Consider the following 27,844-nt stretch of genomic DNA (forward strand, 5'->3'; position numbering starts at 1 on the left):
GCTTAGTCTCGACAAAAGAATGCTACATTGGCGTTCTCTACGACAACAACAGGAGATCTTACTCGCACAACTTCCAAATTAAGACGACAAAGACATTCATATTCAACACGTATTATATACTAGTTCCTTTTTTAATCTCTGTTTAACATTTATCTTCTGTGTCGGTTTTATTACTCGCCGACGCAGACGTTTTCAGAAATAAATAATAAAAAAATACATAATTTTATACAATGACACAATATGATACATCTAATTCTCTAATTACTACATAATATATTGTTTTTGTTTCTCTAGACGTTACAAGTACTTGAGAATGAGCTCGGCTTCCAACAAACTTCACATATAATTTCAAAGATTTATGGAACATTTTCTCCCTCACAACTCCTTTCAAACAATGACATGAAAAACGTTTATCGCTTATTACATTTTAGCTGTTGATGCAGTAAAACTTCAGCTTCAGACACGACTTTTTAATTTATTACTTCTTGTCTACTGGCACTATTCGCAATACACATCTCATACAATATTCGCGTATGCGACTGAATTTACCTGCAAAATCATATCACTGTACGACAAAGAGTTCGGGAAACGTGACGTTTTATAGACGGAAGTTCGATTGTTTAAGGAATCAGGGACTGGGGTTTCCTAGTACTGCATAGAAGCCAGGCCGGCTGGTTCGTCGAGCTTTGGGACTGAGTGCAACCTGCCAGGCTAGCCCTGCGTGTGGACACAATTCGCAGCACCGGTACTTCTCCAGCCAGGCGTGTTGTGTGCTGTGGTTACTTAATGGGTCAGGCTGTTGTCTTTGTTGCATTACCTCCTGTGGACATCTTCAAAGCTCTGTATCTGTCCATCTGTATTTTTATTTCCGTCAACTTAGCAGGCGAGAATATATTTGAGCTTCACTGTAGTATTTGTTTTCCCATATTTTAAACTCTACCCACTTACAGTATGCTCTTAAGTGTTTCTAGGGTTCTGTACCTCAGTGTAATAGGTATAGGATCACTTTGTTCATCCCTGTCGTTGTCTGTTAAGATTCCTTTTTCTCTGGAACAGGTAGAGGAATCAAGTTGATATTTATGACAAATTCTTCGGCCCCTTTACGGTGTACGAAATTTAACCTGCTGAATCAGATAAGGGCATTTCTATTACGTATTTTGATACTCGCAAGCCCATTTATCAAGTACACTGAAGAGCAAAAGAAGATGAGACACCTACCTAATATCGTGAAGGGCCGTCGCGAGAGCGCAGAAGTGCCGCAACACGACGTGACATGCACTCGACTAATGTTTGAAATAGGGCTAGAGGGAACTGACATATCCTGCGCTGCTGTTCATAAATCCTTACGAGTACGAGGGGGCGAAGATCTCTTCTGAACAACACACCGCGAGACATCCCAGATATACTCAGTAATGTTCATGTTTGGGAAGTCTGGTGGCCTGCAGAAGTGATCCTGGAGCCCTCTGTAGCATTTCTGGACATGTGGGGAGCCTCATTGTGCTGCTGGAATTGCCCAAGTCTGTCGGAAAGCACAATTGACATGAATGGATGCAGGTGATCAGACAGGATGCTAACGTACATGTCACCTGTCACACTCGTATCTAGATATATCAGGAGACCATGTTACTCTAAATGCACACGTCACACACCATCACCGAGCCTCCACCAACTTGAATAGTCCCCTGCCGACATGCAGAGTCCATGGATTCATGAAGTTTTCTCCATAATCGTACACTTCCATCTGCTCGATACAATTTGAAACGAGACTCGTCCGACCCGGCGACATGTTTCCAGTCATCAACAGTCCAATGTCGGAGTTGAAGGGCCCAGGCGAGGCGCAAAGCTGTGTGTCGTGCAGTCATCAAGGGTACACGAAAGGGCCTTCGGCCCCGAAAGCCCATATCGTAGATGTTTCGTCGAATGGTTCGCACGCTGTCACTTGTTGATGACCCACCACTAAAATCTGCAGCAATTTGCGGAAGGGTTGCACTTCTGTCACGTTGAACAATTCTCATCAGTCGCCGTTGGTTCGGTTCTTGCAGGATCCTTTTCCGGCTGCAACTATGTTGGAGATCTGATGTTTTACCGGATTACTAATATTCACGGTACACTGGTGAAATGGTCGTGCAGGAATATCCCCACTTCATCGCTATCTCGGAGGTTCTGTGTCCCATCGCTCGTGCGCCGACCATGTTCAAACTCACTTCAATCTTGATAACCTGCCATTGTAGCAGCAGTACCCGATCTAACCACTGCACCAGACACTTGCCGACCGCAGCGCCGTATTCTGTCTGTTTACATATCTGTGTATTTGAATATGCATGCCTGTACCAGTTTCTTTGGTGCTTCAGTGTACATACAGATAAGCTACCTATGTACCTGAATATTATTGTACCGAATCCTCAGAGGATGAGTCCTACTCGCAGTTATCTGTTCTTTTTTTTAATTTTTTTAAATAATTGGTACAGTATATACGACAGCAAAAAAAATACGGAATATATTTACTCTTAATACATAATTTTAATTATATTGCCTAATTGCTAAATAACACGTAAGAAACATCCCAAGTTAACAAACCAGAATCTCTGTTAATGACAGTGAGAGAACCCATGGAAATACAATGGGAATGAAATTCTACACTAAATGAAAAGTCGTACTATCTTCACGAAGTTGCAGACAGAGGCCAGACGCGAGGCAGCGAAGACAACGTGCTGGAGTAGTGAATACCGTGAGCAGAGCTAGCTTGCAATAGCAGCCCACTGTCCGCAGCACTAGCCCGTGGGCCGTACAGGACAGTGCGCGAGGCATGGACTCGTTGGGTATGAAACCTGCCATACACATGACACTAACGAAGAAAGTGATGAAACATCGCACAATACAATTGTGCCTAAGTGCTATACCTGTCAGTCAGTTCACACAGGTTCCCCAATCTGGATTCCCAGATATTGTGTTTGGTTTATAATGTCACCATTCAATTAGCTTATTTGGAAATAAGGGTTTTACTGCCGGATTTATGCTCTCGCAGTCGGTTTTCCTTCCATGTAAAACCTCTACCATAATTGAGATGTGATTGTGCTCTGAGGTTGTGCTAGCTTTTCCAAAAATTGGGTTAATGTGTATGAAGCGATCTCTTGTGGAGTAAAGTAAATGGTGGAGTATTGAACAGACCACGAAATTTTTCATTTCCTTTACTTGAATGAGGAAAAGAACATTTTATCTTTATTAAATGAAAACTGTAATGCTGATATACTTTGTTTAGTGGGTATAAGTGCAGATATTTTTATTTGTGGTCCCTTGAGATGTACATGTTTTTTTTTTTCTCTGCGTTGAAGAGTCTTCTCACAAACCTTACGACATGATGTCGCACCATTAAGTGGACAACAGCTGTCAATATAGACTAGCTGTTTGGCAACCACACAATACCTGACCTCCAGGCTACGGTAACATAAGGATTAATGGCTTACTTTTGCCAGATGTACTTGGAGGTAGTAACCAACCTAAAAATATAGCAGTCCCAGTAGCTATAATCATCAGTTCTCAAATTATGTAATGTTATTCGGTACTCTCTCCCTAATCACCAACAGCAACATCTGCTTTTATACCCAATATATCGTATATTTACTGAAGTACTAAAATCAGACAAGTTGAGAACAACTCTATATCCTGTGTTCCTGGGAAATTTATACATTCCTGTATCTTTTAATTGCAAAGGCTTTCGTATGCAATCAGTGGTTGGTAATTACACGTTACGTGCACAGGTATAGGAATGTGCCTTTATCTTTATTAATTCTGAACTTTTCTGGCCAATAAAAAAACTCAAAGTGTTAGAGGGCAATAGCATTCCACCGAAAATCACTACATACTTTGGCCATTATGCACGCCATCTTCGTCTAGGTAATTGCAGTAAAACAAGTCCTACGCTATAATTGTCTAGGATAAGATCTTTAAACATATTCATGAGCAGTCTTCGCTTCCTTCTCTTAACGAAAACAGATATCGCTAAGGAAACTGGAAAGTTATTGATAACGTCACCACCTTGTTGAAGAAAACCAACAGCTCATTTGTAGGCACCATTTATGCAAAACGTCTGAAACCGAGCTATCGATTCAGGCCTAAAACTTGAAGGTATGAGTGCAAAAATCAGTTTACCAAATTCTGTTTTCGTCTTTCGCAGTTGTGATTGTAGAAGACTGTCGAGATGGGAGTCGAAAGCTGCAGCGAGAGGGCTGAAGGGCGTCTCATTACACTAGACGGTCGAGGTCCACAGCTATGATTTCGTAAACTGCTTAACTGAGGGTGTACGAGGGGATGTGGATCATTCTACGGTATAAGATAAAGATATAGATTTTTTTCCGTGTGAACGCAATATGCAGGTGAGCAAGTATGTAGGTTAGACGTAGTAATCCATAATCAGAACAAGAAAATCAGATAATGCGAATGGTTAAGGAATGTTTAGGAAAACGAAATGGTAATCTGCTCTCATATATTCCCTTAGCAAGCATATTCCTACTGATTCCACAACTGTTAATGAATATTGTATTATATATTGTCACCGCAGCTGTAACGTTAATTCTCTGTGGAAGTCAGAGCTTTCGACAATATTCACTGTTGTCTTCGTCAAGAAATCGACTGATTATAGCAGAATACGGAATCGCACAGGTGCATTGATGTACTAGTACACACTGCGACTTTAGCTGACACCGGCAGCAAGATCCAAATGTCATCTGCTGCATTTTTGTTTCCACAGACACATAATACGTGATATGCTTCTATACTGTCTCTCGATATCGAGTACCAGCTCACCCACACTTTGAATATGATTCTCGTATCCCTATTCGTATATAAGAACTTAATAATTTCCATTCCAAAGAAAGCAGGTGTTAACAGGTGTGAAAAATTTCATAAGTAATGGCTGCAAAATACTAACACGAATCCTTTACAGGCGAATGCAAAAACTGGTAAAAGCCGACCTCGAGGAAGATCAGTTTGGACTCCGTAGAGATGTTGGAACACACAAGGATACTGACCCTACGACTTAAATAAGAAGACAGGTTAATGAAAGCCAAACCTACGTTTCTAGCATTTATACAATTTAGAGATAGCTTCTGACAATGATGCCTGGAAGCCTCTCTTTCGAATTCTGAAGGTAACAGGGTTAAAATACAGGGATCGAAAGGCTCTTCACAATTTGTACAAAAACCAAATGGCAGCTACAAAAGTCGAGGGAAGCGCAAGGGAAGCAATGATTGAGGAGGGAGTGAGACAAGGTTGTAGTCTATCCCCGATGTTATTCAATTTATACAGGGTGGTCCATTGATAGTGACCGGGCCAAATATCTTACGAAATAAGCATCAAACGAAAAAACTACAAAGAACGAAACTCGTCTAGCTTGAAGGGGGAAACCAGATGGCAGTGTGGTTGGCACGTTAGATGTTGCTGCCATAGGTCAAACAGATATCAACTGCGTTTCTTAAATAGGTAACCCCATTTTTATTACATATTCGTGTAGTACGTAAAGAAATATGAATGTTTTAGTTGGAACACTTTTTTCGCTTTGTGATGGATGGCGCTGTAACAGTCACAAATGTAATAAGTACGTTGTATCAAGTAACATTCCACCAGTGCGGACGGTATTTGCTTCGTGATACGTTACCCGTGTTAAAATGGACCGTTTACCAATTGCTGAAAAGGTCGATATCGTGTTGATGTATGGCTATTGTGATCAAAATGCCCAACGGGCATGTGCTATGTATGCTGCTCGGTATCCTGGACGACATCATCCAAGTGTCCGGACTGTTCGACGGATAGTTACGCTATTTAAGGAAACAGGAAGTGTGCAGTGATATGTGAAGCGTCAACCACGACCTGCAACAAATGATGATGCCCAAGTAGGTGTTTTAGCTGCTGTCCCGGTTAATCCACACATCAGTAGCAGACAAATTGCGCGAGAATCGAAAATCTCAAAAACGTCGGTGTTGGGAATGCTACATCAACATCGATTGCACCCGTACCATATTTCTATGCACCAGGAATTGCATGGCGACAACTTTGAACGTCTTGTACAGTTCTGCCATTGGGCACAAGAGAAATTACGGAACGATGACAGACTTTTTGTACTCGTTCTATTTAGCGACGAAGCTTCAAAAAAAAAAAAAGAAATGGTTCAAATGGCTCTGAGCAATATGGGACTTAACATCTATGGTCATCAGTCCCCTAGAACTTAGAACTACTTAAACCTAACTAACCTAAGGAAATCACACACATCCATGCCCGAGGCAGGATTCGAACCCGCGACCGTAGCAGTCGCGCGGTTCCGGACTGCGCGCCTAGAACCGCTAGACCACCGCGGCCGGCGACGAAGCTTCATTCACCAAGAGCGGTAACGTAAACCAGCATAATATGCACTATTGGGCAACGGAAAATCCACGATGGCTGCGACAAGTGGAACATCAGCGACCCTGGCGGGTTAATGTATGGTGCCGCATTATGGGAGGAAGAATGATTGTCCCCCATTTTATCGATGGCTATCTAAATGCTGCAATGTATGCTGATTTCCTACGTAATGTTCTACCGATGTTACAAAAAGGTGTTTCACTGCATGACAAAATGGCGATGTACTTACAACATGATGGATGTCCGACACATAGCTCGCGTGCGGTTGAAGCGGTATTGAATATCATATTTCATGAGAGGTGGATTGGTCGTCGAAGCACCATACCATGGCCCACACGTTCACCGGATCTGACGCCCCCGTATTCCTTTCTGTAAGTTGAAGGATATTTGCTATCGTGATCCAGCGACAACGCCTGACAACACGCGTCAGCGCATTGTCAATGCATGTGCGAACATTATGGAAGGCGAACTACTCGCTATTAAGACGAATATCGTTACACGTATTGCCAAATGCATTAAGGTTGACGGACATCATTTTGCGCATTTATTACATTAATGTGGTATTTACAGATAATCAGGCTGTAACAACATGCGTTCTCAGAAATGATAAGTTCACAAAGATACTTGTATCACATTGGAACAACCGAAATAAAATGTTCAAATGTACCTACGTTCCGTATTTTATTTTAAAAAACCTACCTGTTACCAATTGTTCGTCTAAAATTGTGAGCCATATGTTTGTGACTATTAGAACGCCATCTATCACAAATCTAAAAAAGTGGCCCAACTAAAACATTCATATTTCTTTACGTACTACGTATATGTAATAAAAATGGGGGTTCCTATTTCTAAAAAACGCAGTTGATATCCGTTTGACCTATGGCAGCCCTATCTAGCGGGCCAACCATAGCGCCATCTGGTTTCCCCCTTCAAGATAGACAAGTTTCGTTCTTTGTGGGTTTTTCGTTTGACGCTTATTTCGTGAGATATTTTGCCCGATCACAATCAATGGACTACCCTGTATAGTGAGCAAGCAGTAAAGGAAACAAAAGAAAAATTGGGAAAAGGAATTAAAATCCACGGAGAAGAAATAAAAATTTTGAGTTTTCCTGATGACATTGTAACTCTGTCAGAGACAGCTAAGGATCAGGAAACGCAGTTGAACGGAATGGACAGCATCTTGAAAGGAGGATATAAGATGAAAACCAACAAAAGCAAATCGAGAATAATGGAATGTAGTCGAATTAAATCAGGTGATACTGAGGGAATTAGATTAGGAAATGAGACACTTGAAGTAGTAGATGTGTTTTGCTATCTGGGAAGGAAAATAACTAATGATGGTCGAAGTAGAGAGAATATATAATGTAGACTTGCTATTTTTAAGGAAGTGGGGTACAGCCACGTATGGAAGTGAGACGTGGACGATAAATAGTTTACACGAGAAGAGAATAGATGCTTTCGAAACGTCGTGGTACAGAAGAATGCTGAAGATTAGGTGGGTAGATCACGTAACTAATGAGGAGGTACTGAATACAACTGAGGAGAAGAGGAATTTGTGTTACAACTTGATTAGAAGAACGGATCGGTTGGGAGGACAGGTTCTGAGGCCTCAAGGGATCACTAGTTTAGTACTGAAGGGAAACATGGAGAGTAAAAATCATAGAGAGAGACCAAGAGATACTAAGTAGATTCAGAAGGATGTAGGTTGCAACAGGGCTAAAAATCGTTTATGCTCTAACAATGTGTTACGTTTATTAGTGAGGCAACTGCAGACTTTTTTTGGATTCCTGTACGTGATTTACGACGATGCTGGGAAACTAGAGCCAAAATTATTCTTCATGTGTTAAGCCCAGTTACAGATAGTCAGTATAGAACTGCTCAGCGACAAGATACCTTACATCTGAAACACTTTGTGTCAATATTCCCGAACACTTCGTCCAAGCTGAGCTTGCAGTTGAGTGATACTTCGGTTAGTGCACTTCATGACGACTTACAATCATTGTTCAGCGACTCCAGGACCTCGTTGCTCTGCCGGAGTGTGGGCACCTCCACCAGACGCAGAGGCGCTTTCTCCTCTATATGCACCTCAACCGCCAGATCATCTACTAGCTGCAACAAGAAAATGTTGGGAGTCATTATTTAGTTACGCCGAAAAACACTGATAGCTATACAGAAACGCTGAAACTAAAATTCGTTAGTACTAGAAGCTGACATTATGATAACACCCACTCTGCAGTTTCTTGAAATAAGGGAACGGAAATCATGCATCGAACAAGGTTCTTAAGGCCGGAGAAACCATCCTTGTCAAGTATTCCGACAATTTACATAGTCTGTGGTCATGCAAAATCCAAGGTTTTACGGCACTGTTACTGACTTTAGGGGCTAGAGGGATCTTTATACTGGAAGATCTCTTCCATTATCTCATATCTCCTCCATCGCAACGGGCAGAGCTTTTGCTGTCACTGTCATTGTGATTCAGGTAGTAGCCACAGGTCTGAACATGGTCGATGATAGAGAATTTTCTGTATCTGTTTAGGTTCGTATTATCTACTTGACTTTATCAACAAGCAAGAGGTAGTACTCTCTTCTCGCTCTATAGTCTCCCAACACTCTTCTTTGACTCAGGTATAGGAGGAGTTGAGTCCAAATCTCCATCTGGCTATATAGTTTCCCTACATCAATCAAAGCAAATGTCGAGGCAATTCATGAGGAAAAAACAAAAACGGTTTCGTTCCCTGTCACTAACTTATGTGAGTTTGAACTCTGCATCCAATAACTTCCTTGTCAAGGGGACGTATTCTCCTACCTTACTTTATCGGTTACGTGTCTTTTCTGTACTGGGTGTGTGTGTGTGTGTGTGTGTGTGTGCGTGTGAGTGAGCGAGTGAGTGAGTGCGTTAGGGTGTGAGAGGGGGTCAAAGAGAGAGAGAGAGAGAGAGAGAGAGAGAGAGAGAGAGAGAGAGAGAGAGAGGGAAGAAAGGGGAGGGATGATGGTGGGAATGTCTTGATCAGCTACTTCTTCACTCATTCTTAAGCACATAGTCTTGTACTTAGATCTAATTATGAATGCGTACCTAATGAGGAGGTATTGAATAGAATTGGGGAGAAGAGGAGTTTGTGGCACAACTTGACTAGAAGAAGGGATCGGTTGGTAGGACATGTTCTGAGGCAGGGAGCAGGGTGGAGGGTAAAAATCGTAGAGGGAGACCAAAAGATGAATACACTAAGCAGATTCAGAAGGATGTAGGCTGCAGTAGGTACTGGGAGATGAAGAGGCTTGCACAGGATGGAGTAGCATGGAGAGCTGCATCAAACCAGTCTCAGGACTGAAGACCACATCAACAACAGCCACCTTCAGTGAAGTGCAAGTAGTGCAAAATCACAATACTAGTGATGAATGACAAGGTCTCAGGATGACGAGCAAGTACACGTAAACCAAGATCGGTCGAACAGGTGTTTTGTAAACCAATTCTTTCATGGGCGATTAATTACGTTTACTTAAGAGTCTTCTAACAAAGAGCTATATTGTATCCTATTTTCCTACAAGTTATATTACGTGATTATTCTACTCAAGCTCAGTCAGGACAGTTACTCAATGGTATTATATTTTAGTTACTGATTCTGATGGCTTATTACCAATAGTGTAATTGACTTGGACCTATTCGCCTCATTATGCACAATATGTTACATGTATTTACATCCAGTATCTGTATCAATCGTCAATCCTCTTCAGTTCGCTACTATCAAAGGATTGTTGTGAGGCATGTTATATTTGTTACCACAAAGTCTCTGTATCTATCGATAATCCACTGCAATTCCATGCTATCAAATGGCTATCTATATATACCTTTGTACGTGTACTTACCTCTTTTGTTGTATTATTATGATCGCTAGGTCTCTTGGTTAATTTAGAATTATTTGTATAAAGGTTGTATCACCTTTCGTAACGTTATTTCAGCAAATATTGGCGAGGATAGCTTGTGATGTACAACGGAATGATTTCTTTTTCTCCCTCGATAAGACCAGTTCTGGCGAACTGCTTTACCTGACGGTAAAAGTAGACATCACAGGTTTGCACTAGCGGATTGACTTTAGAGGGAATCACTTTAATACTGCACGATGGCCACCATTCTTCAGCTTGAAAAATCTCGCAAGAAAGAGAAAGTAGCATAGCAGAGACAAAATGGATGATCCTGGCCAAAAGAAGTCTCCTAGTATAAACATGGGCCTTAATTTGAGAAACAAATTTCTGAAAACATACGTTTGGAGCACAGAATTGTGTGGAAGTGAAACATGGGCTGTGGAAAAATTGGAGCAGATTATAATGGAAGCGATTGAGATATACAGAAAAATGTTGAAAAGTAGCTGGATATCAAGGTAAGGAATGAGGTTCTCCGAAGAAAAGAACGTATGGAAAACACTGAACAAGTATTGACAGAAGTACACGGCATGTGTTAAGACAGCAAGGTACCAGAGAGAAGTTTTTTTGTATGCCAACCTATTCATCTCAGAGTATCACTTCCAACTTACGTCCTCAATTGTTTGCTGCCTGTATTCCAGTCTCTGCTTTCCTATACAGTTTTCATCGTCTAAGCTCCCTCTAGTTCCATGGAAGTTATTCCTTGATGTTTTAACAGATTTCCTCCATCCTGTCCTTTCTCCTTGCCAGTGTTTCCCACATATTCCTTTCCTCGGCGATTCTTTGGAGAGAATCTTCATTCTTTACCTTATCAGTCCATCTAATTTTCAACATTCTCCCGTAGCACTGTATCTCTAATCCTTCGATTCTCTTCTGCGCAGGTTTTCCCACAGCCCATGTTTCACCAACATACGATGCTGTACTCGAAGCGTACGCTCTCCGAAATTTATTCGTGAAATTAAGGCCTATGTCTGATACTAGTAGACTTCTCTTGGCCAGGAATGCCCTCCTTGCCAGTACTAGTCTGCCTTAGATGTCCCTCTTGCTCCGTCCGCTATGTGTTATTTTGCTGCCTAGGTAACACAGTTCCTTAACTTCATCGCTTCGTGATCACCAATACTGATTTAAGGTTTCTCGCTGTTTTCAGTTATGCTACTTCTCATTACTTTCGTCTTTCTTCTATTTACCCTTTGTCCATATCCATATTCTTGTTCATTAGACTCTTCATCCCTTTCAGCAAATTCTATAATTCTTCTCCACTTCATAGCAATGTCAGCACTGATATCCTTTCACCTTGAATTTTAATTCCGCTCTTGAACCATTTTTTTTAATTTCCGCCATTACTTCTTCGAGGGAATTGCACAGGGTAAAAACTGTAGAGGAAGACAGATATTGGAATACATCTGACACAAGTAATTAAGGTCGTCTGATGCAAGAGTTACTCTGAGATGAAGAGGTTGGCACAGGAGAGGAATTCGTGGCGGGCTGCGTCATACCATTCAGAAGACTGCTGTCGCAAAAAAGAGCGGCTCCCCCTGTCGGAGGTTCGAGACCTCCCTCGGGCATGGGTGTGTGTGTTGCCCTTAGCGTAAGCTAGTTAGATTAAGTCTTGTGTAAGCCTAGGGACCGATGACTTCAGCAGTTTGGCCCCATAGTAACTTACCACAAATTTCCAAATTTTCACAAAAAAGAAGTTCACTCTAGTACCAAGGGAGTTCTCTTACTCTTCTAGTACAAACATAGTTCTACATTAGAGGTAACACGGACAGTATAACAGAAGTAACAGTCGCCTGTGATACGGCATTTGCGCCCCCGTTAGCCAGTGGTGGGCATACCTGTCGAGGATTGATGTTGATGCGGAGGTTGTAGGCGCCTGTTTCTCTCTGCAACAGCTCCTCATACGTCAGGTTGAAGGTTACTTTTTTCTGCGCCTCAACATTCACCAACACGTGTACCACTTTGGAATCGCGTGCACTGTAACATTCGATAGTAACATTACGCTAACAAATAAAAATAACGTAAGATATTTGTAATATGGTGAATGAAAGTCATAAACTCGTTCATCAGCGCCCGCGGACGCTCGGAAAAACACACACACACACCACACACACACACACACACACACACACACACACACACACACGAACACAAGGAAACACATATATCCATAAACCTTTTATATCCCTCTTCTAGGTAACTATTAGGAGAGATATCAGTAAATCTGGATTCATTTCATTGTCAATTTCTTTCTCCAAAGTTCGGAAAACGTGACCCACTTAAGAATGGTTTAACATATCTGTGGAGGAGATTAGTGTTTAACGTCCCGTCGACTACGAGGTCGTTAGAGACGGAAGACGGAGCAGAAGCTCGGATTAGGGAGGAAGGGGGAAGGAAATCGGTCGTGCCCTTTCACAGAAGACATCCCGGCATTTGCCTGAAGTGATTTAGTGACATCACAGAAAACCTAAATCAGGATGGTCGGACGAGGATTTGAACCGTCGTCCTCCCGAATGAACATATCTGTAAATTAGATTCTGTGTCACTTACAATGGTGGTTTCAGAAGTGCCTCGTCACTGAATATACCACGTACCATGTCTCTTACCATGTATTAAGACATCTGATTTCACCTACTAGGAGTTTTTGAGATTTATCTAAGGAATTTGCCTCTGCATTTCGCAACACTATTCTGAAGAAACTCAAAGTTTAAGGCTTTCACGGAAAAATGAATAAGTGGTTCACGTCATATTTAACCGATAAGACGCAGCGGGCTATTTTACATTGCTCATGCAGCTTTTACGATGAATCTTCCGAGTGAGAAAAATTACTACTGAATAGTTAATTTTATTTTAGTCTACAATTTAAAAAAAAATTGCTCTCAGACTATCGATTTCTGTCAGTAGTGACCGTCTTCAGATCTGCAGAAAACAAGGAAACCAAACACAGCTGAGGGACAGTCTATACTTTGTAATCAAGTATTATGTTACAATGAAAAGAATTACTGTCATACATATGAAATATGTGCTTAAAATGTGATGATGCACGCCTGTTCAGAACATTTCCTGATTAATAAATTCGGTGTGAAATCGTCAAATAAATCTATTTAGTTTATAGTCTGGTGATGATACGTTGTTCACGACTGGTATTTTAATCTGAAATAGAAGGTGGAGAAGTTCCGCATTCATCAGTTTCAGCGATTTCTTTTCGAATCCTTTAAGAAGTTGGTAGCAATGTATGTTTTGCTGTTCAGTTTAGATATTCCTAGTTGGGTCTCTGTGTACAATTATTTCATTTTTTGCAAATAACTCTTCTGTTTTATCAATACAACCCCGTGTCTGCTCTAGTGGCCATTGTCTCCTCTTTGTCTAACTTCCGACTAACATCTTTACTGGCTGGATGCTGGATAATTTCCAGTTTCGGCATCTTTGCTGCTTAACATGTAGTTTTAGTCTGAACTAAGACGCGCCTGACTCTTTTCTTCTTAACATTTATTCAGCAAAGTAAGTTCACCATCATTCAGCTTGATATTTGTTTAGTCAGTTACTTCGTAATTAAAGCAATGTTAATCAAAGGCAAACTTAGTTTTTGCAATATTTGAAATCTGAAATTTCGACAGTTTTCTAAAATTTTTGTTTCACTTTTTTTCGATTTTGTAACATTATTCTGAACCCTATCAGAAATCTCTTGTCACAAAAGTTGAAATTTGTTACAAAAATATTCTTTACTTACTTGTAAATGTTGTTCAAAATCTTCTCTATTAAATACCTTTTTTCGATTCATGTAACTAGGCCTTCATTCTGTTAATCTCACATTTGGTTTTAACTGATAAAGAAAATGTTGAATCCTGTTTAATTTTCACCTTAGCTTACGACACCTGCTGCAATACATTGCTTTTTGGTCTTAATATTGATTATCTCGGAACTTATTTTCTGCTTTAGTTCACGGAGCCTTTTAACTCTTGTGTAAACAAGACATGGCGGTAGTTTCACAAGCTGTAACATAATGAAAACTTGTGATCAAGGATCTGCAGTATTTGTTTCGTTTAATCCAGTCCCTGATCATAACAAAGAAAGATCTTCACCTGAGGATAAAAAAAGATTTTGTGATCAGTGACTGGAATAAAATAAACATAATATACACATCCTGGATCTCTGTTTTTATTCACAACAATGTCGCGGGTAGTGAAATTATTACTGGCGTTTTGCAGGGCTTGATTCTGGGGCCTACTGACCCTCCGCGTTAAAGCGATGAAGCAGAAATAGTGAACTTTCGTGGTAATACGAGCGGCATAACGAAGCTCACTAGAGCTGCAACAGCAGAAGAACCAATAAATGAAAAGTTCAAATGTATTATTGATTGGTTCTGGCCAAATAGTCTACTACTTAATTCATAAGCACCGTTTATTCAATTCTTTATGAGGCAAATCATAAATAACAATACACTTGAAGGAAAGTAAATACGGAAAACTGATTGTTCTAGCCATGAGTTATAAATCTTCTCAAACGCTTGAGTTCAGCGACAGTTTCTCTTGGTCTAATTGCTGATTTTGGATATAAAAGCATTGTAAAAGTAGCTTACTTTTCTCATACGTTTTTTCATTAACGTCATGTGAAATAATTTTATGGGGCAATTTCGCGTGTAGATACAAATGATTCATTGCAAGGAGACAACCTGTAATCATAATATATGATGTTGGCTCTCATATTTCATTTAGGTAAGTGTTTAAAAACTAGGAAAACTAACAACTTACAACAGATTTACTTGCTTAAGGAGTTTTTTGTTAACAGTTTGGGGCAATTGGAAGATATCATACCATCTCCCTTGTCAGCTGAACTTGCCGTGATGTAATGAAAGTTCCAGAAAAAACTTGAGATTATTTCTGCCTGACAGCTCTTTCTATTCAACAGATGAACTCCTGGGCAGACACTATCCGTATATGATTGGGTTGTACTTACGAAAAATAGTTATAGGACTATAAAAAGTTTGTTTTGTGAGTGGCCAGCATGTACATATGACTTCACAGAGAAAAAGTATCATGTTTGTGAATGCACTTGTATGTTCCACATCGTAGAGGGTGGTCATGAATATGACAACTAAAGTACACATAGATATGTACACACACACACACACACACACACACGCACACACACACACACACACATTTATGACAAGACCCTAGGTTGCTTTTTTGAAGTGCATTATTATTGCAGTTGATTATTAGATGAGAATCTGGTAGCTGCTTGGCTGTTGGCATGTGCCGCTGCCTCTGAGACGTTACTACAGCTGCGTGTGTGTGTATACCCCCACCTGAGAGCGACGTGTGCCGCGCCTCGCCCTTCCGCCACCGCTGCCTGGTACTGCTGGCGGGCCTCCTCTTTGCCTCGCACGAACGCCTCATACGCCACGCCGTCCATCTCTCTGCAAAAACAGTCACCCACGTCATTCACTTTCCTCCTACAAAATTTGCAGTCAGTGGGTGTGTCGAATCAGTCATTCAAAAACAATAGCAGAACAGCACGGATACACGATCTCATTTCATCAGTACGAAACCCCTCTTCACGCACAACGTAAAGGCACAGTAAATTCTCATTACAGATACACCAATTTATTTTCTTTCTTAATTTGTTATAAATTTGCTTCAAATCATCTTATTTGGTGTACAAGCTGATGTACAATCACAATAGCAACGTGATGCCACCGATGAGTGGCGTGTAAAACTAACCAACATTGTGCAAAGAACGTAAAATATCTGTATTAAATAGTACAAAATAAAATTCTGTATTCAGTAGTACACTGAAGTGAAAAAGTCATGGGCCAGCGAATGCACATACGCAGATGGTGGTAGTACCACATACACAAATTACTAAAGGGTAGTACGTTAGCGGAGCTGAAATTTGTACTCAGGTGATTCATGTGAAAGGATTTTAGACGTAATTAAGACCTCACGGCGAGAATTAACAGACTTTGAACGCGGGACGTAAATTGGATCTAGACGCATTGGACACTCCACTTCGAAATTCGTTAGGGAATTCAATGTTCCAAGTTCCACAGTGTCAAGAGTTTGTCGAGGATACCAAATTTCAGGCGTTTCCTCTCAACACGGACAACGTAAAGGCCGATGGCCTTTACTTAAAGACCGATAGCATAGGATTTTGTGTAGAGTTGTCACTGCTAACAAACAAGCAACATTGGGTGAAATAACAGCACAAATCAATGTGGGACGTTCGACGATCATATCCGTTAGGACAAGGAGGCGAAATTTTGCACTAATGGGCTATAGCTGCAGACGACCGACGCGAGTGCTTCTGTTGACAGCACGACATCACCTGTAACGCCTCTCCTGGGGCCGGCCAGTGTGGCCGAGCCGTTCTAGGTGCTACAGTCTGGAATCGCGCGACCGCTCCAGTCGTAGGTTCGAATCTTGCCTTGGGCATGGATGTGTGTGATGTCCTAAGTTTAGTTAGGTTTAAGTAGTTCTAAGTTCTAGGGGGCTGGTGACCTCAGAAGTTAAGTTCCATAGTGCTCAGAACCATTTGAACCTCTCCTGGGCTCGTGGCCACATCGGTTGGGCCCTAGACGCCTGGGAAGCCCTTGCCTTGTTAGATGAATCCCGATTTCTATTGGTAAGAGCTGATGGTAGCGCAGACCCCACGATGGCACGGACCCCAAGTTCTCAGCGAGGCACTGTGCAAGATTCTTGTATCTCCATAATGGTGTGGGTTGGGTTTGCATAGAATGGACTGGGTCCTCGGAATGTTCGGCTACTTGCAGATCATTTGCAGCCATTCAGGGACTTCAAGTTCCCACACAACGAGGGAATTTTTATGCATGACAATATCCCATGTCACCAAGCCACAGTTGTTCTCAGTTCGTTGGAAGAAGTGCAAGTGAATGATTTGGCCACCCAGGTCGTCCGACATTAATGCCATCGAACGTTTATGGGACATAATCGAGAATGCTCGTGCACAAAAACCGGCACGGGCACACATTCGTTTCTCTGGATGGCTGTAGAGGTAGCAGGCCTAATTGTTTCTTCAGGGGACATCCAACGACTTGTTGGGTCCATGCCGAGTTGCTGCACAACGACGCGCAAAAGGAGGTCCGATACATTTTTATGAGGTATCCCATGACTCACTGTGTGCGACAATTCTTATTACATCATTCATACCCAACTAGTGCGAGCAAGACGGGTTGTCGTAGAACTTGGCTTTTTCCACACAAATATCGGACGGGACAGAGCTAATCACAACTGGAAATGTTTGACAGGAGATTTCCAGTTCCGTCATTCGCTTGATCACTGAGGGAAACTTTCCTGAACAATGGGTCGACACCGCAGATTGTAAATGAATTTGTTTCTGTGGCAATGTGTTTTAAATAAAAACTGTCTGTACATGTATTGTTTGTGAATATATGATTGATTGTATATGATGTGTGTATGCGTGTGAGATGACTGAAGCCACTTCATCACATGGCAAAACCTATAGAGTCATTGACAGTACTGTTACAGAGGTATCTATCAGTGTGAGAGTATGAACTTTGTTCTGGCTAACGAAGGTCAATGAAATATCCTACAATTGCTGTTTGTTCATAACGTCCTGAATCAGGCCCTCCTAGTCCTAAATCGGCTGAAGTCACTGGACTTTGCCCAACTAATATTTTATGTCCAGCCATTGCCGATGCCGAAGATCTGACAGTACTGTGCCTTTATTTGCCACAACTGTTACGAAGTGACTGTTGTACCGTACGGTGAAAAACCAGTAGGCACATGTGCAGCATTGCCTGACGAAAGCGGCCTGGTTATCCCCCTGCACCACCCGGCAGCCAAGCGCTGGGAGGTGCTGTCCCCTGAGAATTTGTTCAGGATGTTGTGAACAAACTGAAAGTGACATTTCAAGTCGGCCGGAGTGGCCGTACGGTTCTAGCGCTACAGCTTGGAACCGAGCGACCGCTACAGTCGCAGGTTCGAATCCTGCCTCGAGCATGGATGTATGTGATGTCCTTAGGTTAGTTAGGTTTAATTGGTTCTAAGTTATAGGCGACTGATGACCTCAGAAGTTAAGTCACATAGTGCTCAGAGCCATTTTTTTGACATTTCAAAAAAGGCACAAGTCTCTCTGAATTTTCATTTCACTAAAAGTGAAGTAATCAATAAAATGTACTGTTCTGACTATTATTTCAAGATGTTGACTATACTTGTTTTCATTTGCAGTACGGGAAAAGAGAGACTCTCCAATGTGTACATTGTTGCAGAGTGGATTATAACAAACAATCTCGTTATCGATAAACATACAAGAGGAAAAAATTACTTTATTAAAAAGGATGCACTTCAAACAGAGGTGACTGAAACTGACCATTCTTTTCAGTCGAAATAGTTAATTCATCTGTGATTAAATTGTGAAAATTTAACTGTTGAAAATTGTGAAAAGATTTCGTATGAATTCCACAAAAGAGTAAATAAATATTTCTAGTAGGAACTCTTGTAGTCCTTTCTAAATAACTATTGGTCCTAAGATTCATTTTGAGGAGTGATTATTTTAGATTGAGGTGATAAAATTTGAGTCAGAAAACCATCACAGTCTTTCGTAACACTACAAATACTACAAATTATTTTAATTACTATTTTGATTGTGAACTCTGCATTTTTGTTTTTATTTTGTTTCCATAGTAATTATTCCGAGTGCGTCTGGGTGAATGGGTTCAGCGTTTTATTGGCATGTTATTTGTTGCACAAGGTATTACATGAAATAACAGTATTGTTAGGCCTCATTGTAGCTTACTGACCACACATTCGCCAAAGTTGCATCAGTTATATATAAAAGTTACTTGAACAACATGTGTTTGCATTTTATTTGCTATAACACGGTGTTGGGTGGCTGTTTCACCCACGATCAGCATTCGTTATTCGAAGAGATGCTGAAGTTATAAAACACGATATCTGCATTATAACTGATATCAAATAAAAATGAAAACTCTGAAGCATTAACCATTCGGTGGATGCGCCTTTCAGATTTCTATGATTGGACATCTAGCGATCCATTTAGCAATTCAAGTATTTTTGAAATTTTAAACGAAAATTTTTTGACTTACAGTCATAAATATATAACAGTTCAAATCTGTCACATTCGTGAGCCCATTTGAATATCCGCCCAACAGATCCGTCACGTCTGGCGCACGTGCTGAAATAATTTAGACCTTGGTCAAACCTAAAGAGGTGGCGATCCATGGCTTCCATGGCTTCTTCATTGGTACTATCTTCCTCAGTGGCCTTACTTCCTGCTTAGTGGTCAACGAGCTAAGGTAGAAGCGACAACCTGCGCAGGATGAGCCTGCGCTGACAGAGCGAGAAGTGGGACCTGCACACGGACCTACACACGGATTTTGCAGCCAGCATATGATTTCGAGCAATGGTCCAACCTATTTTGTTCAAATACAGATCAATATAAAGTGTATCATACCAAATTGCACTGAGTTATGTGTACTGTTGTCGAATAAAACAAAGTGAATGTGTTTACTAGTAATGCTTGTCATTCATTATTAATCGGCATTAAGGGACCTTTAGGTACCTTGTGTGGCCTACCGAGATGACATTCAAACTAGTGTTTTACCACACTTCTTTTCGGCCGATCCGAAGTTCATTTGGTGTAACTGCACGTTCCATATTCGAAATTCGAACGTTATAAATGTATTTGCTACTGCTGATACTTTTGTAGGAATGCAGATGCTAGGCTACTTCTTTTAATTCTGTTCTAGGTGTTTAACTTTCTTAAAATAATTCTAAACTTGATGGCCAACGATATAAGTGGTGTTGTCTTACATTCTTTTACACAATTTTATAAATTGGGGTTGTTATAGATTGTGATGGTAAAACTGTAATTTTGGGTTCCGCTCTTGATTGAGTTTTGGATGCACATGAATGTTTTTGCGCTGATAATAAAAAATTCGTTATTATTGCAATGTTGTTGTGCATACCTTTTGACCACTCCACTCACTACCATCACACTATGGCAGCAGAGAGTTGTTTAGATCTACAGTTCTCTGGGTTTTGGGTCCAGCGCATTTCTACTGGATGTAACGGTTCAGTTCCATCACGACGCGAGACTGTGGTGTACTGGAACCTTTTTACCACCTCTGTGGCAGGTTAGCTACTAAGAACCAGGATCCCTTCGAAATTCACTGATATCTCAAGACAAATGGGCTTCAGAAACGAAGACCAGTCTTTCCTTCATTCCTATCGTCGTGTCCATTTTTTATTGGAACAGAGCGAGGAATGACTAGCAGTGGTAGAAGGTACCCGCCACCGTGCACCATATGGTAGCTACTGGAGTATATGTGTAGTATATGTGTATTTGTTGATCGAGACGTACTCTCTCCACATGGCAAGTCTCATTCTTCTGTTCTGAGCAGTTCGTCAGGTTGTTCTCTCTTGATTCCATGAAAAGTTTGAGCATGTTTTGTTGAAGAGGCAAATTCTCATTTTGCAACACGTCATCGACGGAATTGCAATAAATCTGCTGCCTCTCTTCTACCGTCATGGTTTCATAAATCAGACACTGTAGTATGACGTGGAAAAGTGTGCTAGTGGCTCTGCACACACATCTGAGTTACTTTTTTTTCTCTCTATACTTTATAAATATTTCTGGATATGACCATGTACTGTCAGATAATGCCCATGGCCAACAGTTCGTTGAAGGCAAATCATTTGTAATCTCTCCCTGCCATTTAATAGGAAATAATTCTCCATCTTTCAGTACAAATTCAGTCTGGTCTATTGACGTACTTTATCTGTGCTGTGCATAACTGGTAAGAAAATCAAGGTTTTGTTCTTTTTAGTGACAGATGTGGTCACACAAAAATGGTCTGGAGAAGCGAAAAGACAAGATCAGACATTCCTGATTTTATATTATGGTAACGAAGAATATGAAGCCTTTTCCAAGGATTATTTCAATCAGAGGGTAACTGCTACAGTATTTCTTTTGAACAGTAACTAAAAGCCTATCATTATAAAACGTATTCTCAATACAAGTTGCGTAACGACAGGACACTCAGTTTACCGAGTTCAATAGCGAGTCCACTGCTACGGGAAATTGAAGTACGTCGTCCCGAATACGCGTCCGAAGTGTTACTACTGTAGTTATCTATCGATGTACGGTCGTTGTTCAGCTGGAAGATCTTACGGCCATTTAGTTATAAGAACAGCAAGACAGTGGCCTGGATGATCCAGAATTACACTGCACTATTCGGTGTTTCTTCTATGTATTCGTCCTAAATAATACCAAAAAGTGATGCAAACTTATGAAGAATGTTTCTTTCCTGTTGGCGGTAAGTTGCTTGTTTAATTGATGAAGAAACTGTGACACGTTACATCAGAGAGTACGCAGTGTATTTCGGTACATCTGATGTGCCAGTCATATTTTGACTGGGAATGTCTTCACTGAAAAATATGGTAAGTGCACATCTAACAAGACCACAAAAAGAAACTGCACGACAAATTCCAGAAGACAGGGAACGTCACAGGTACAACCAAAAAGCGATCGGCGGAATGTGTCGACCCCAGAAAGTTTGATCGACGTGTAAGCTAATTGTTCTTCGAGACCCATTAAGTCTGTGGGTTGCAATCCTGGCCAGTCTGACCTTCCTGCTGGTAATGGCCTCAGGACATTGTGGAAGTCTTCAACGATGCATCGTAACAGAAGTCCTACTCTTCATGACTTGTTACCCAAAGACAATAGAAAATTCGTAACTTCCTGTCAGCGTTTTATGTGATCTGCTACCGATGGGTAAGATATCGGTGATTGGTTTCCATCTAACGAGTACGATTTCGCCTTGACGGATATGTAATAGTGCAGGTTTCATACATTTGAGCGACTGAAAATCACAGTCAGATGCGCATGCCCTCTGTGTACGCCCAGTACTCGAATGTTTGGTATACGATATCACATAGGTGAATCCGGGTCACATTTCCTCGTCGCATTCTATCACGTCACAGCGAACATTGAGCGCTACACACAGATGCTGCAACAATTTGTTAACGCTATACATGGTTTCAACCGGACGAAGCATGTTCAATTTCTGCTTTTAAGCTAACATTGTAAATTAAATTATAGAAAGTGTGACATACGAAAGATGTTATACGTGAGCGTACTAAAAACAAATTTACTGCAGGACCATACTCATTTACAAACATTAAGAAAAGCAGCAATTAATACTGCAAGCAGAGCTCACGATAAAGTGACATTGTGAACCGGCAGGCTTGGCGGGCTAGTCTGCTATTCTCCACATATCAAATTTTCCATAACCTCAGTATTTCTAATTTCATAGCACAAAGAAAGAAAAACTGGCTCTGATATATGAATACATATTCATTTGCAATATGTCCAGGTCACCAGGTCAAAAAAGGAAACGAGAAAAAAATGTGTAAAGACAAAATCGAATGTTTCCAATGGGCGTTTTTTACATCAATTCTGAGCAATGCGTCAACACGTAGTGAAATGTCATCTTACTCGAGCGCTGGCTTGAATCCGTCGTGGCATACCATCGATGCGACATCTAACCAATCCTGGTCCAAACTATCCCAGTCTTCAACGCCGATTCTGCATAAGTTGGGCAGCCTGCGTGGTCGTTGTCGACATGCAAAAACAGCTCGTTTCAATCGAGCCTGCAGATGTTCGACTGGATTCGCGTTCGGGGAGCAGGCTGGCTACTCCGTTCCGGTGATCCCACATGCTGGAGCAACGAGTTCACGAGTACAGCACAACGTCCACGCGAGTGATCACCCCTCAAGATGAAACTGTCACCACAATTGTTGGCGATACGATCGCACTGCCGGTTGCTGAGAGTCTCGTCCCTGTACCGTAGAGCAGTGCGGTTGCTCTCAACAACAACGAGAGGCGTACGGTGACCTCATGCAATGCCACTACAGAACATCACTTGTCTACAACGTTGTTGCACATGTCAGACAGGGTGTTGGAGTCGGTCTATATTGCTGGGTTCTCTCCAGACATGTCTACGTTTATCAGGGTGCAAACAGATAACGAGATGCACGATGCGCTGTTGTCTGTCCATGCTAGATTACGTCCCAAACCACCCCTCCCCCATAAATAAATGCCCATTTCCCATACTCGTTTCCTTATCGCCTCCTTCGCTCTTCCGTAAGTAGCGCGTAAATGCACAAGACGGTTTAATTCAGTCTCGTTTGCAATGTGGCGGAAAGACACACACATATTTTATTTACATGTTTTGTACGATTTTTATGATATTTAGTGTGCAAGAAACTAGTGTTTATAGATCATGAAGAAATTACTTGTAAATTGCTTTCATATCTTAATATACTATTTAACGTGCACAAACCTATAATTTAAATATTTATCAGTTATAATGTTGTGATTCTCCAGTTTCTCCCACGGTATTTCTTGCTCGAAGAGTCCACGGGTGTATTGCCGGTCCATGGTGTCCAACGGACACTGAGCATCTTTTTAATAATACTCCATGCTGACTGTCATGCGTTGCTGAAGTTATAGCCGCAATCTCGGTTGATTAGTCCGTCCCTGGTACCAATTTCGATAGTGTCTCTAACGACGCTGTCCCAGTACTTAGCTGTCTGTGCCAAGACCCTGGTATGTTGGTAGTCCATTTCGTGATTTTCGGACAAACAGTGCTCTGCGACCGCCAACTTGTTGGGGTATCTAAGTCGAGTGTGCTTCTGTTGTTCTCGGCAACGACCTTCGATGATGCGCACTGTAATGCTCTTGTTTTATTGGTTGGCAAAAGACATAAGTGTTTCCTCAATATTCGTCCTATTTTCCCCGATAGTGCGCCAGTATAGAGTACATAGGCTGTCTCTTCCTCCGTGACTTCTTTCGTCTCCACACGCTGTACTGTAGAGATCGGGTGGACAGCGCGTCTGATCTGCCATTTCGAGTACCCGTTTTTCCGGAATACAGGTTTGGGGTGTTCCAGCTCACGGGCAGACTCTCTGCATCAGAGATGGTGCGCACCCTGTGCACCGGTGTTTTTAACACCCCATTCCTCTGCGAAAGGTGGTGGCAGCTATCTGTCTATAAGTACAGGTCTGTGTGCGTTTTCTTCCTTTATACCCCGTGGCCCAGGGTGTCATCCGCTCTTCTTTTGACCATGACGTCCAGGAATGGTAATCTTCTTTCTGCTTTGGTCTCTAAAGTGAATATGATGTTCGGATGTATGGAGTTCAGGTGCATATGGAAGTCTAGGAGCTTGTCCCTTCCAAGGGGCCAGATCATGAACGTGTCATCCACATAACTGCGAAAACAAGCATGTTTCCATTTGGATGACGCCGAAGCTTCCTCCTCGAAGTACTCCATATAGAAATTTGCGACCACAGATGAGAATTGGCTCCCCATTGCGACTCCTTCTGTTTGTTCACAGTATTCTCCATTAAAGAGAAAATACATGGAGGTCAGAACGTGCCTGAGAAAGTTAGTCGTCTTCTCGTCAAATTTCTGTGCAATAAGCTCAACTGACTCTCGGAGAGGCACACTGGTGAGCAATATTACAACGCCAAAACTCACCAGGATATCTGAGTCTTTTAACTTGAAGTTGTCGAGACGTTTTACAAGATCCACAGAATTACAAACGTGATGAGGGCATTTACCCACATAATGGCTTAGTAATTCTGCCAGGTATTTGGCCAGCAAATATGTAGGTGCCTAATGTTGCTGACAATTGGGAGTAACGGCACCCCTTCTTTGTGGACTTTAGGGATTCCATAAAGTCTTGGCGGTACGGGTCGTTGAGGTGTCAATTTCTTGGCGGGCGTGGACCGCGGAGAAAACGCCTCGCAGGAGGAGGGGATTTAAGACAGGCGGCCGCCCTCAGGAACTCAGCACGGACGCACACATTCACTTCGTTACAATCCCTCGCCTACGCCACTAGCCGCTAGATTGGTCACAAGGGAAGAAAGCTGGCGGCCGTACTGGCGCTACTCATCGACGCGATGGGGAGCATCCGCGGCAGCAAATGGCATACGAGGAGTACACAGAAGAAGGTGCAGTGCTAAAAGTGCCAGAAAACGGAGCACACTGCGAATGTTTGCAAGAACGCCGTCGCGTGTTTGAAGTGCGCGGCAGTGCTCGATACTCGTAATTGCAACAAGCCATGAGAAGTGGCTTGCAGATGCGCGAACTGCGGCGGCTCACACGCCACAAAGTCGTGTAGCTGCGGCTACCTAAAAGGGTTCCGCCGCCAGCACCCCGCGACACGCCCTGCGGCGATGTCTGGCGCCACGACAGCCGCCCCGGCTCCCCGCTCTGGCGAGGGGTGCGAGTCGCGCCACATCTAAGCTGCCACTGGTGACGCCGTGGCCTGCTTCCACGCCGCCTTTGCAGCCGAAAGAGGTGCACTCAAGAACGAGCTAGCAGTTGTCCATCACCAGCTCCAGCAGCTGCCTCAGGAGACCAGGATCTCAAGAAGAAGGCGCCTGTCTCCGCCCCTGCCACCCCTGTGAGGCATCCGGTGGGGGTGGACACCGCCACACAGATGGCCATCGCCTCACCCCCTGCAGAAATGCAGGAGGCAGTGCACCTGGAGATGGACGTCGAGACGCCTGCTCTGCCTCCCGCTGTGGAGACAGCCACAACAGCCAGCGAAGAGACGCCGTCTGCTTCCTCCCACGACGAGGAAGAGGCATCGGAGGACGAAGAGCTGCCCCTGTGCCTGCCGCTCCCAGATGAGCGCAAAGTGCAGCTCTTCCTCAAGAAGGCTGCGGCGTCCATAAGGGATGGGTCGTACCCACACTGGGACAACCCTTATCCCTTCGCGCCAACAGACATCCCCAAGCCTCCGCTTCCTCACCACCCGTGCGACTTCCGCCATCCCCGTTGCACGAGGTGGTGTACCGGAAGGAGCTGCGACTGATTAACGCCATCTTGACCCCCCCCTACCACCACCACCACCGCGCAACTAGCAGCATGTCTACCAAGTCACGGAGAAATGGGTGAAGGAGCAGCGGCGTTCCGTCAGACGACAGCCTGCCACTGAGGACCTCGCAGCGGTAGCCTGCTTTCAAAATCTACGGAAGTAGCATGATGACCATTCCAAAGAGAGTCAACACTACCACCAGAGAGGCCAACGGAAGAACAACAGCTAAGCTGCTTAGCTTCCTTTGACGCTGGATTCGATGACCAGTCCGTGACCTAGTGAGAGCTTGAAATCAGGGGCTCAGTTCGTCAGTGCACCTGACGTTGGCGACATGTCTCATCGCAGAAATATTGTGTCCGCTGGACACTATGGACCGGGAGTATACCCGCGGACTGTTCGAATTATAATTTTGACATAATAAATTAACGTCCGAACATTAAATATCACATACGTCTTTCCGCCAATATACCTATTCCTGTAACATACGAGCTGAGTTTTTCGTACCTTGCTTATTCTTAGTAATGGAACGCCAGAAATCTACAGGAGTATCAGCTGTAATGAGGCATGTAATGGAAATTACTGAGTCATATAAAATGCACCATACCTGTAGTGGATTTTTTGATCCATCGCAACTGTGGAAATCAGTAATACCATTTCCCACATTTGTTATTTGTCAAATATTTATAACACCAGAAAAGGTAAACAACAGCAAATTTCAGTCGGATTTGGTTGCCAACTATATGAGTGCAATAGAAAAAGTTTTAAGAGTGACAGAACTGTGACGGAAATATTTTGAATTTGCCAGAAGTAGCTGAGCAGTATCTTTGTAATGGCTAATTGTGTCGTACAGGATACAGTACTTGTGACGGAAGAAAGGAAGGAAGGGTAGGGTTTAGAGTCTCATCAATGATGAGGCTACGAGAAGAGACTTAATGGCGTATCTACGAAAGCGACTTTAAGGATTACATTGTCTCTGTACGCACTCGTTACCCTTGTACATCTCTCATTCCAAACAAATCTTCCTCGCATCCCAAGTATTTGCAGCCGATGCAGTCTCCTTAAATTTCCTTTCCTCAGACTTCACCATATCAGAAAACGTCTATTTCGTTCATTTATAAATGCTTTTTATATCTTCCGCTATCATTATTGTTATTATTGTCATTATTTTTATTATTACTCTTATCATTAAGAGTGCAGAAGTACAAGCACTGCCAGTATTAACTTTATTAGTTCATAGTCAGTACTACTTAAACTGCCACTTCAGACATTCACATCACTTTAATAGTAGTTGTCATATTTAGATCGTTATTTGTTGGGTAACTATGATGTAAAGCATGTACAGTATGAGTGAAACACTTGTCCGATGTAAAAGAGCCTGATGGCCCTAATCAGATCAGGTTAAACACGTAAATAATTAAAGTGAATACTGTAGGTGTAATGTGGGAATAACAAGGGTGACAAGGAAATCAAGTGTTTCCTCTTCAAAAATGTGTTAGGTAAACTGCGGAAAGCCTAAATCAGTGTGGGCACTCACATACGACGCTCAGAGACCTTGAAATTTGGCTGCAAGCAATTTCAGCATACTCCTCAAGGCCTTGATTTGATATCAGGTGATTTTCACTTCTTTCCATAATTACAGTGATA

The 27,844-nt window shown here is 42.3% G+C and overlaps 1 protein-coding gene across 1 annotated transcript in view; it reads right to left on the minus strand.

Annotated features, from left to right (window-relative positions):
- Positions 1-27,844, minus strand: part of LOC126463248 (inter-alpha-trypsin inhibitor heavy chain H4-like) — a 170,187-nt gene that overhangs the window by 122,869 nt on the left and 19,474 nt on the right. Inside the window, exons 3-5 of the mRNA XM_050096144.1 lie at positions 15,617-15,727; positions 12,147-12,285; positions 8,388-8,502 (exon numbers count right to left, since the gene is read on the minus strand). Of these exons, the coding sequence (XP_049952101.1) occupies positions 8,388-8,502; positions 12,147-12,285; positions 15,617-15,727 (365 nt within the window). The remainder of the gene's footprint in view (positions 1-8,387; positions 8,503-12,146; positions 12,286-15,616; positions 15,728-27,844) is intronic.

Source organism: Schistocerca serialis, chromosome 1 (assembly GCF_023864345.2).
Source record: "Schistocerca serialis cubense isolate TAMUIC-IGC-003099 chromosome 1, iqSchSeri2.2, whole genome shotgun sequence".
Classification (NCBI taxonomy): domain Eukaryota; kingdom Metazoa; phylum Arthropoda; class Insecta; order Orthoptera; family Acrididae; genus Schistocerca; species Schistocerca serialis.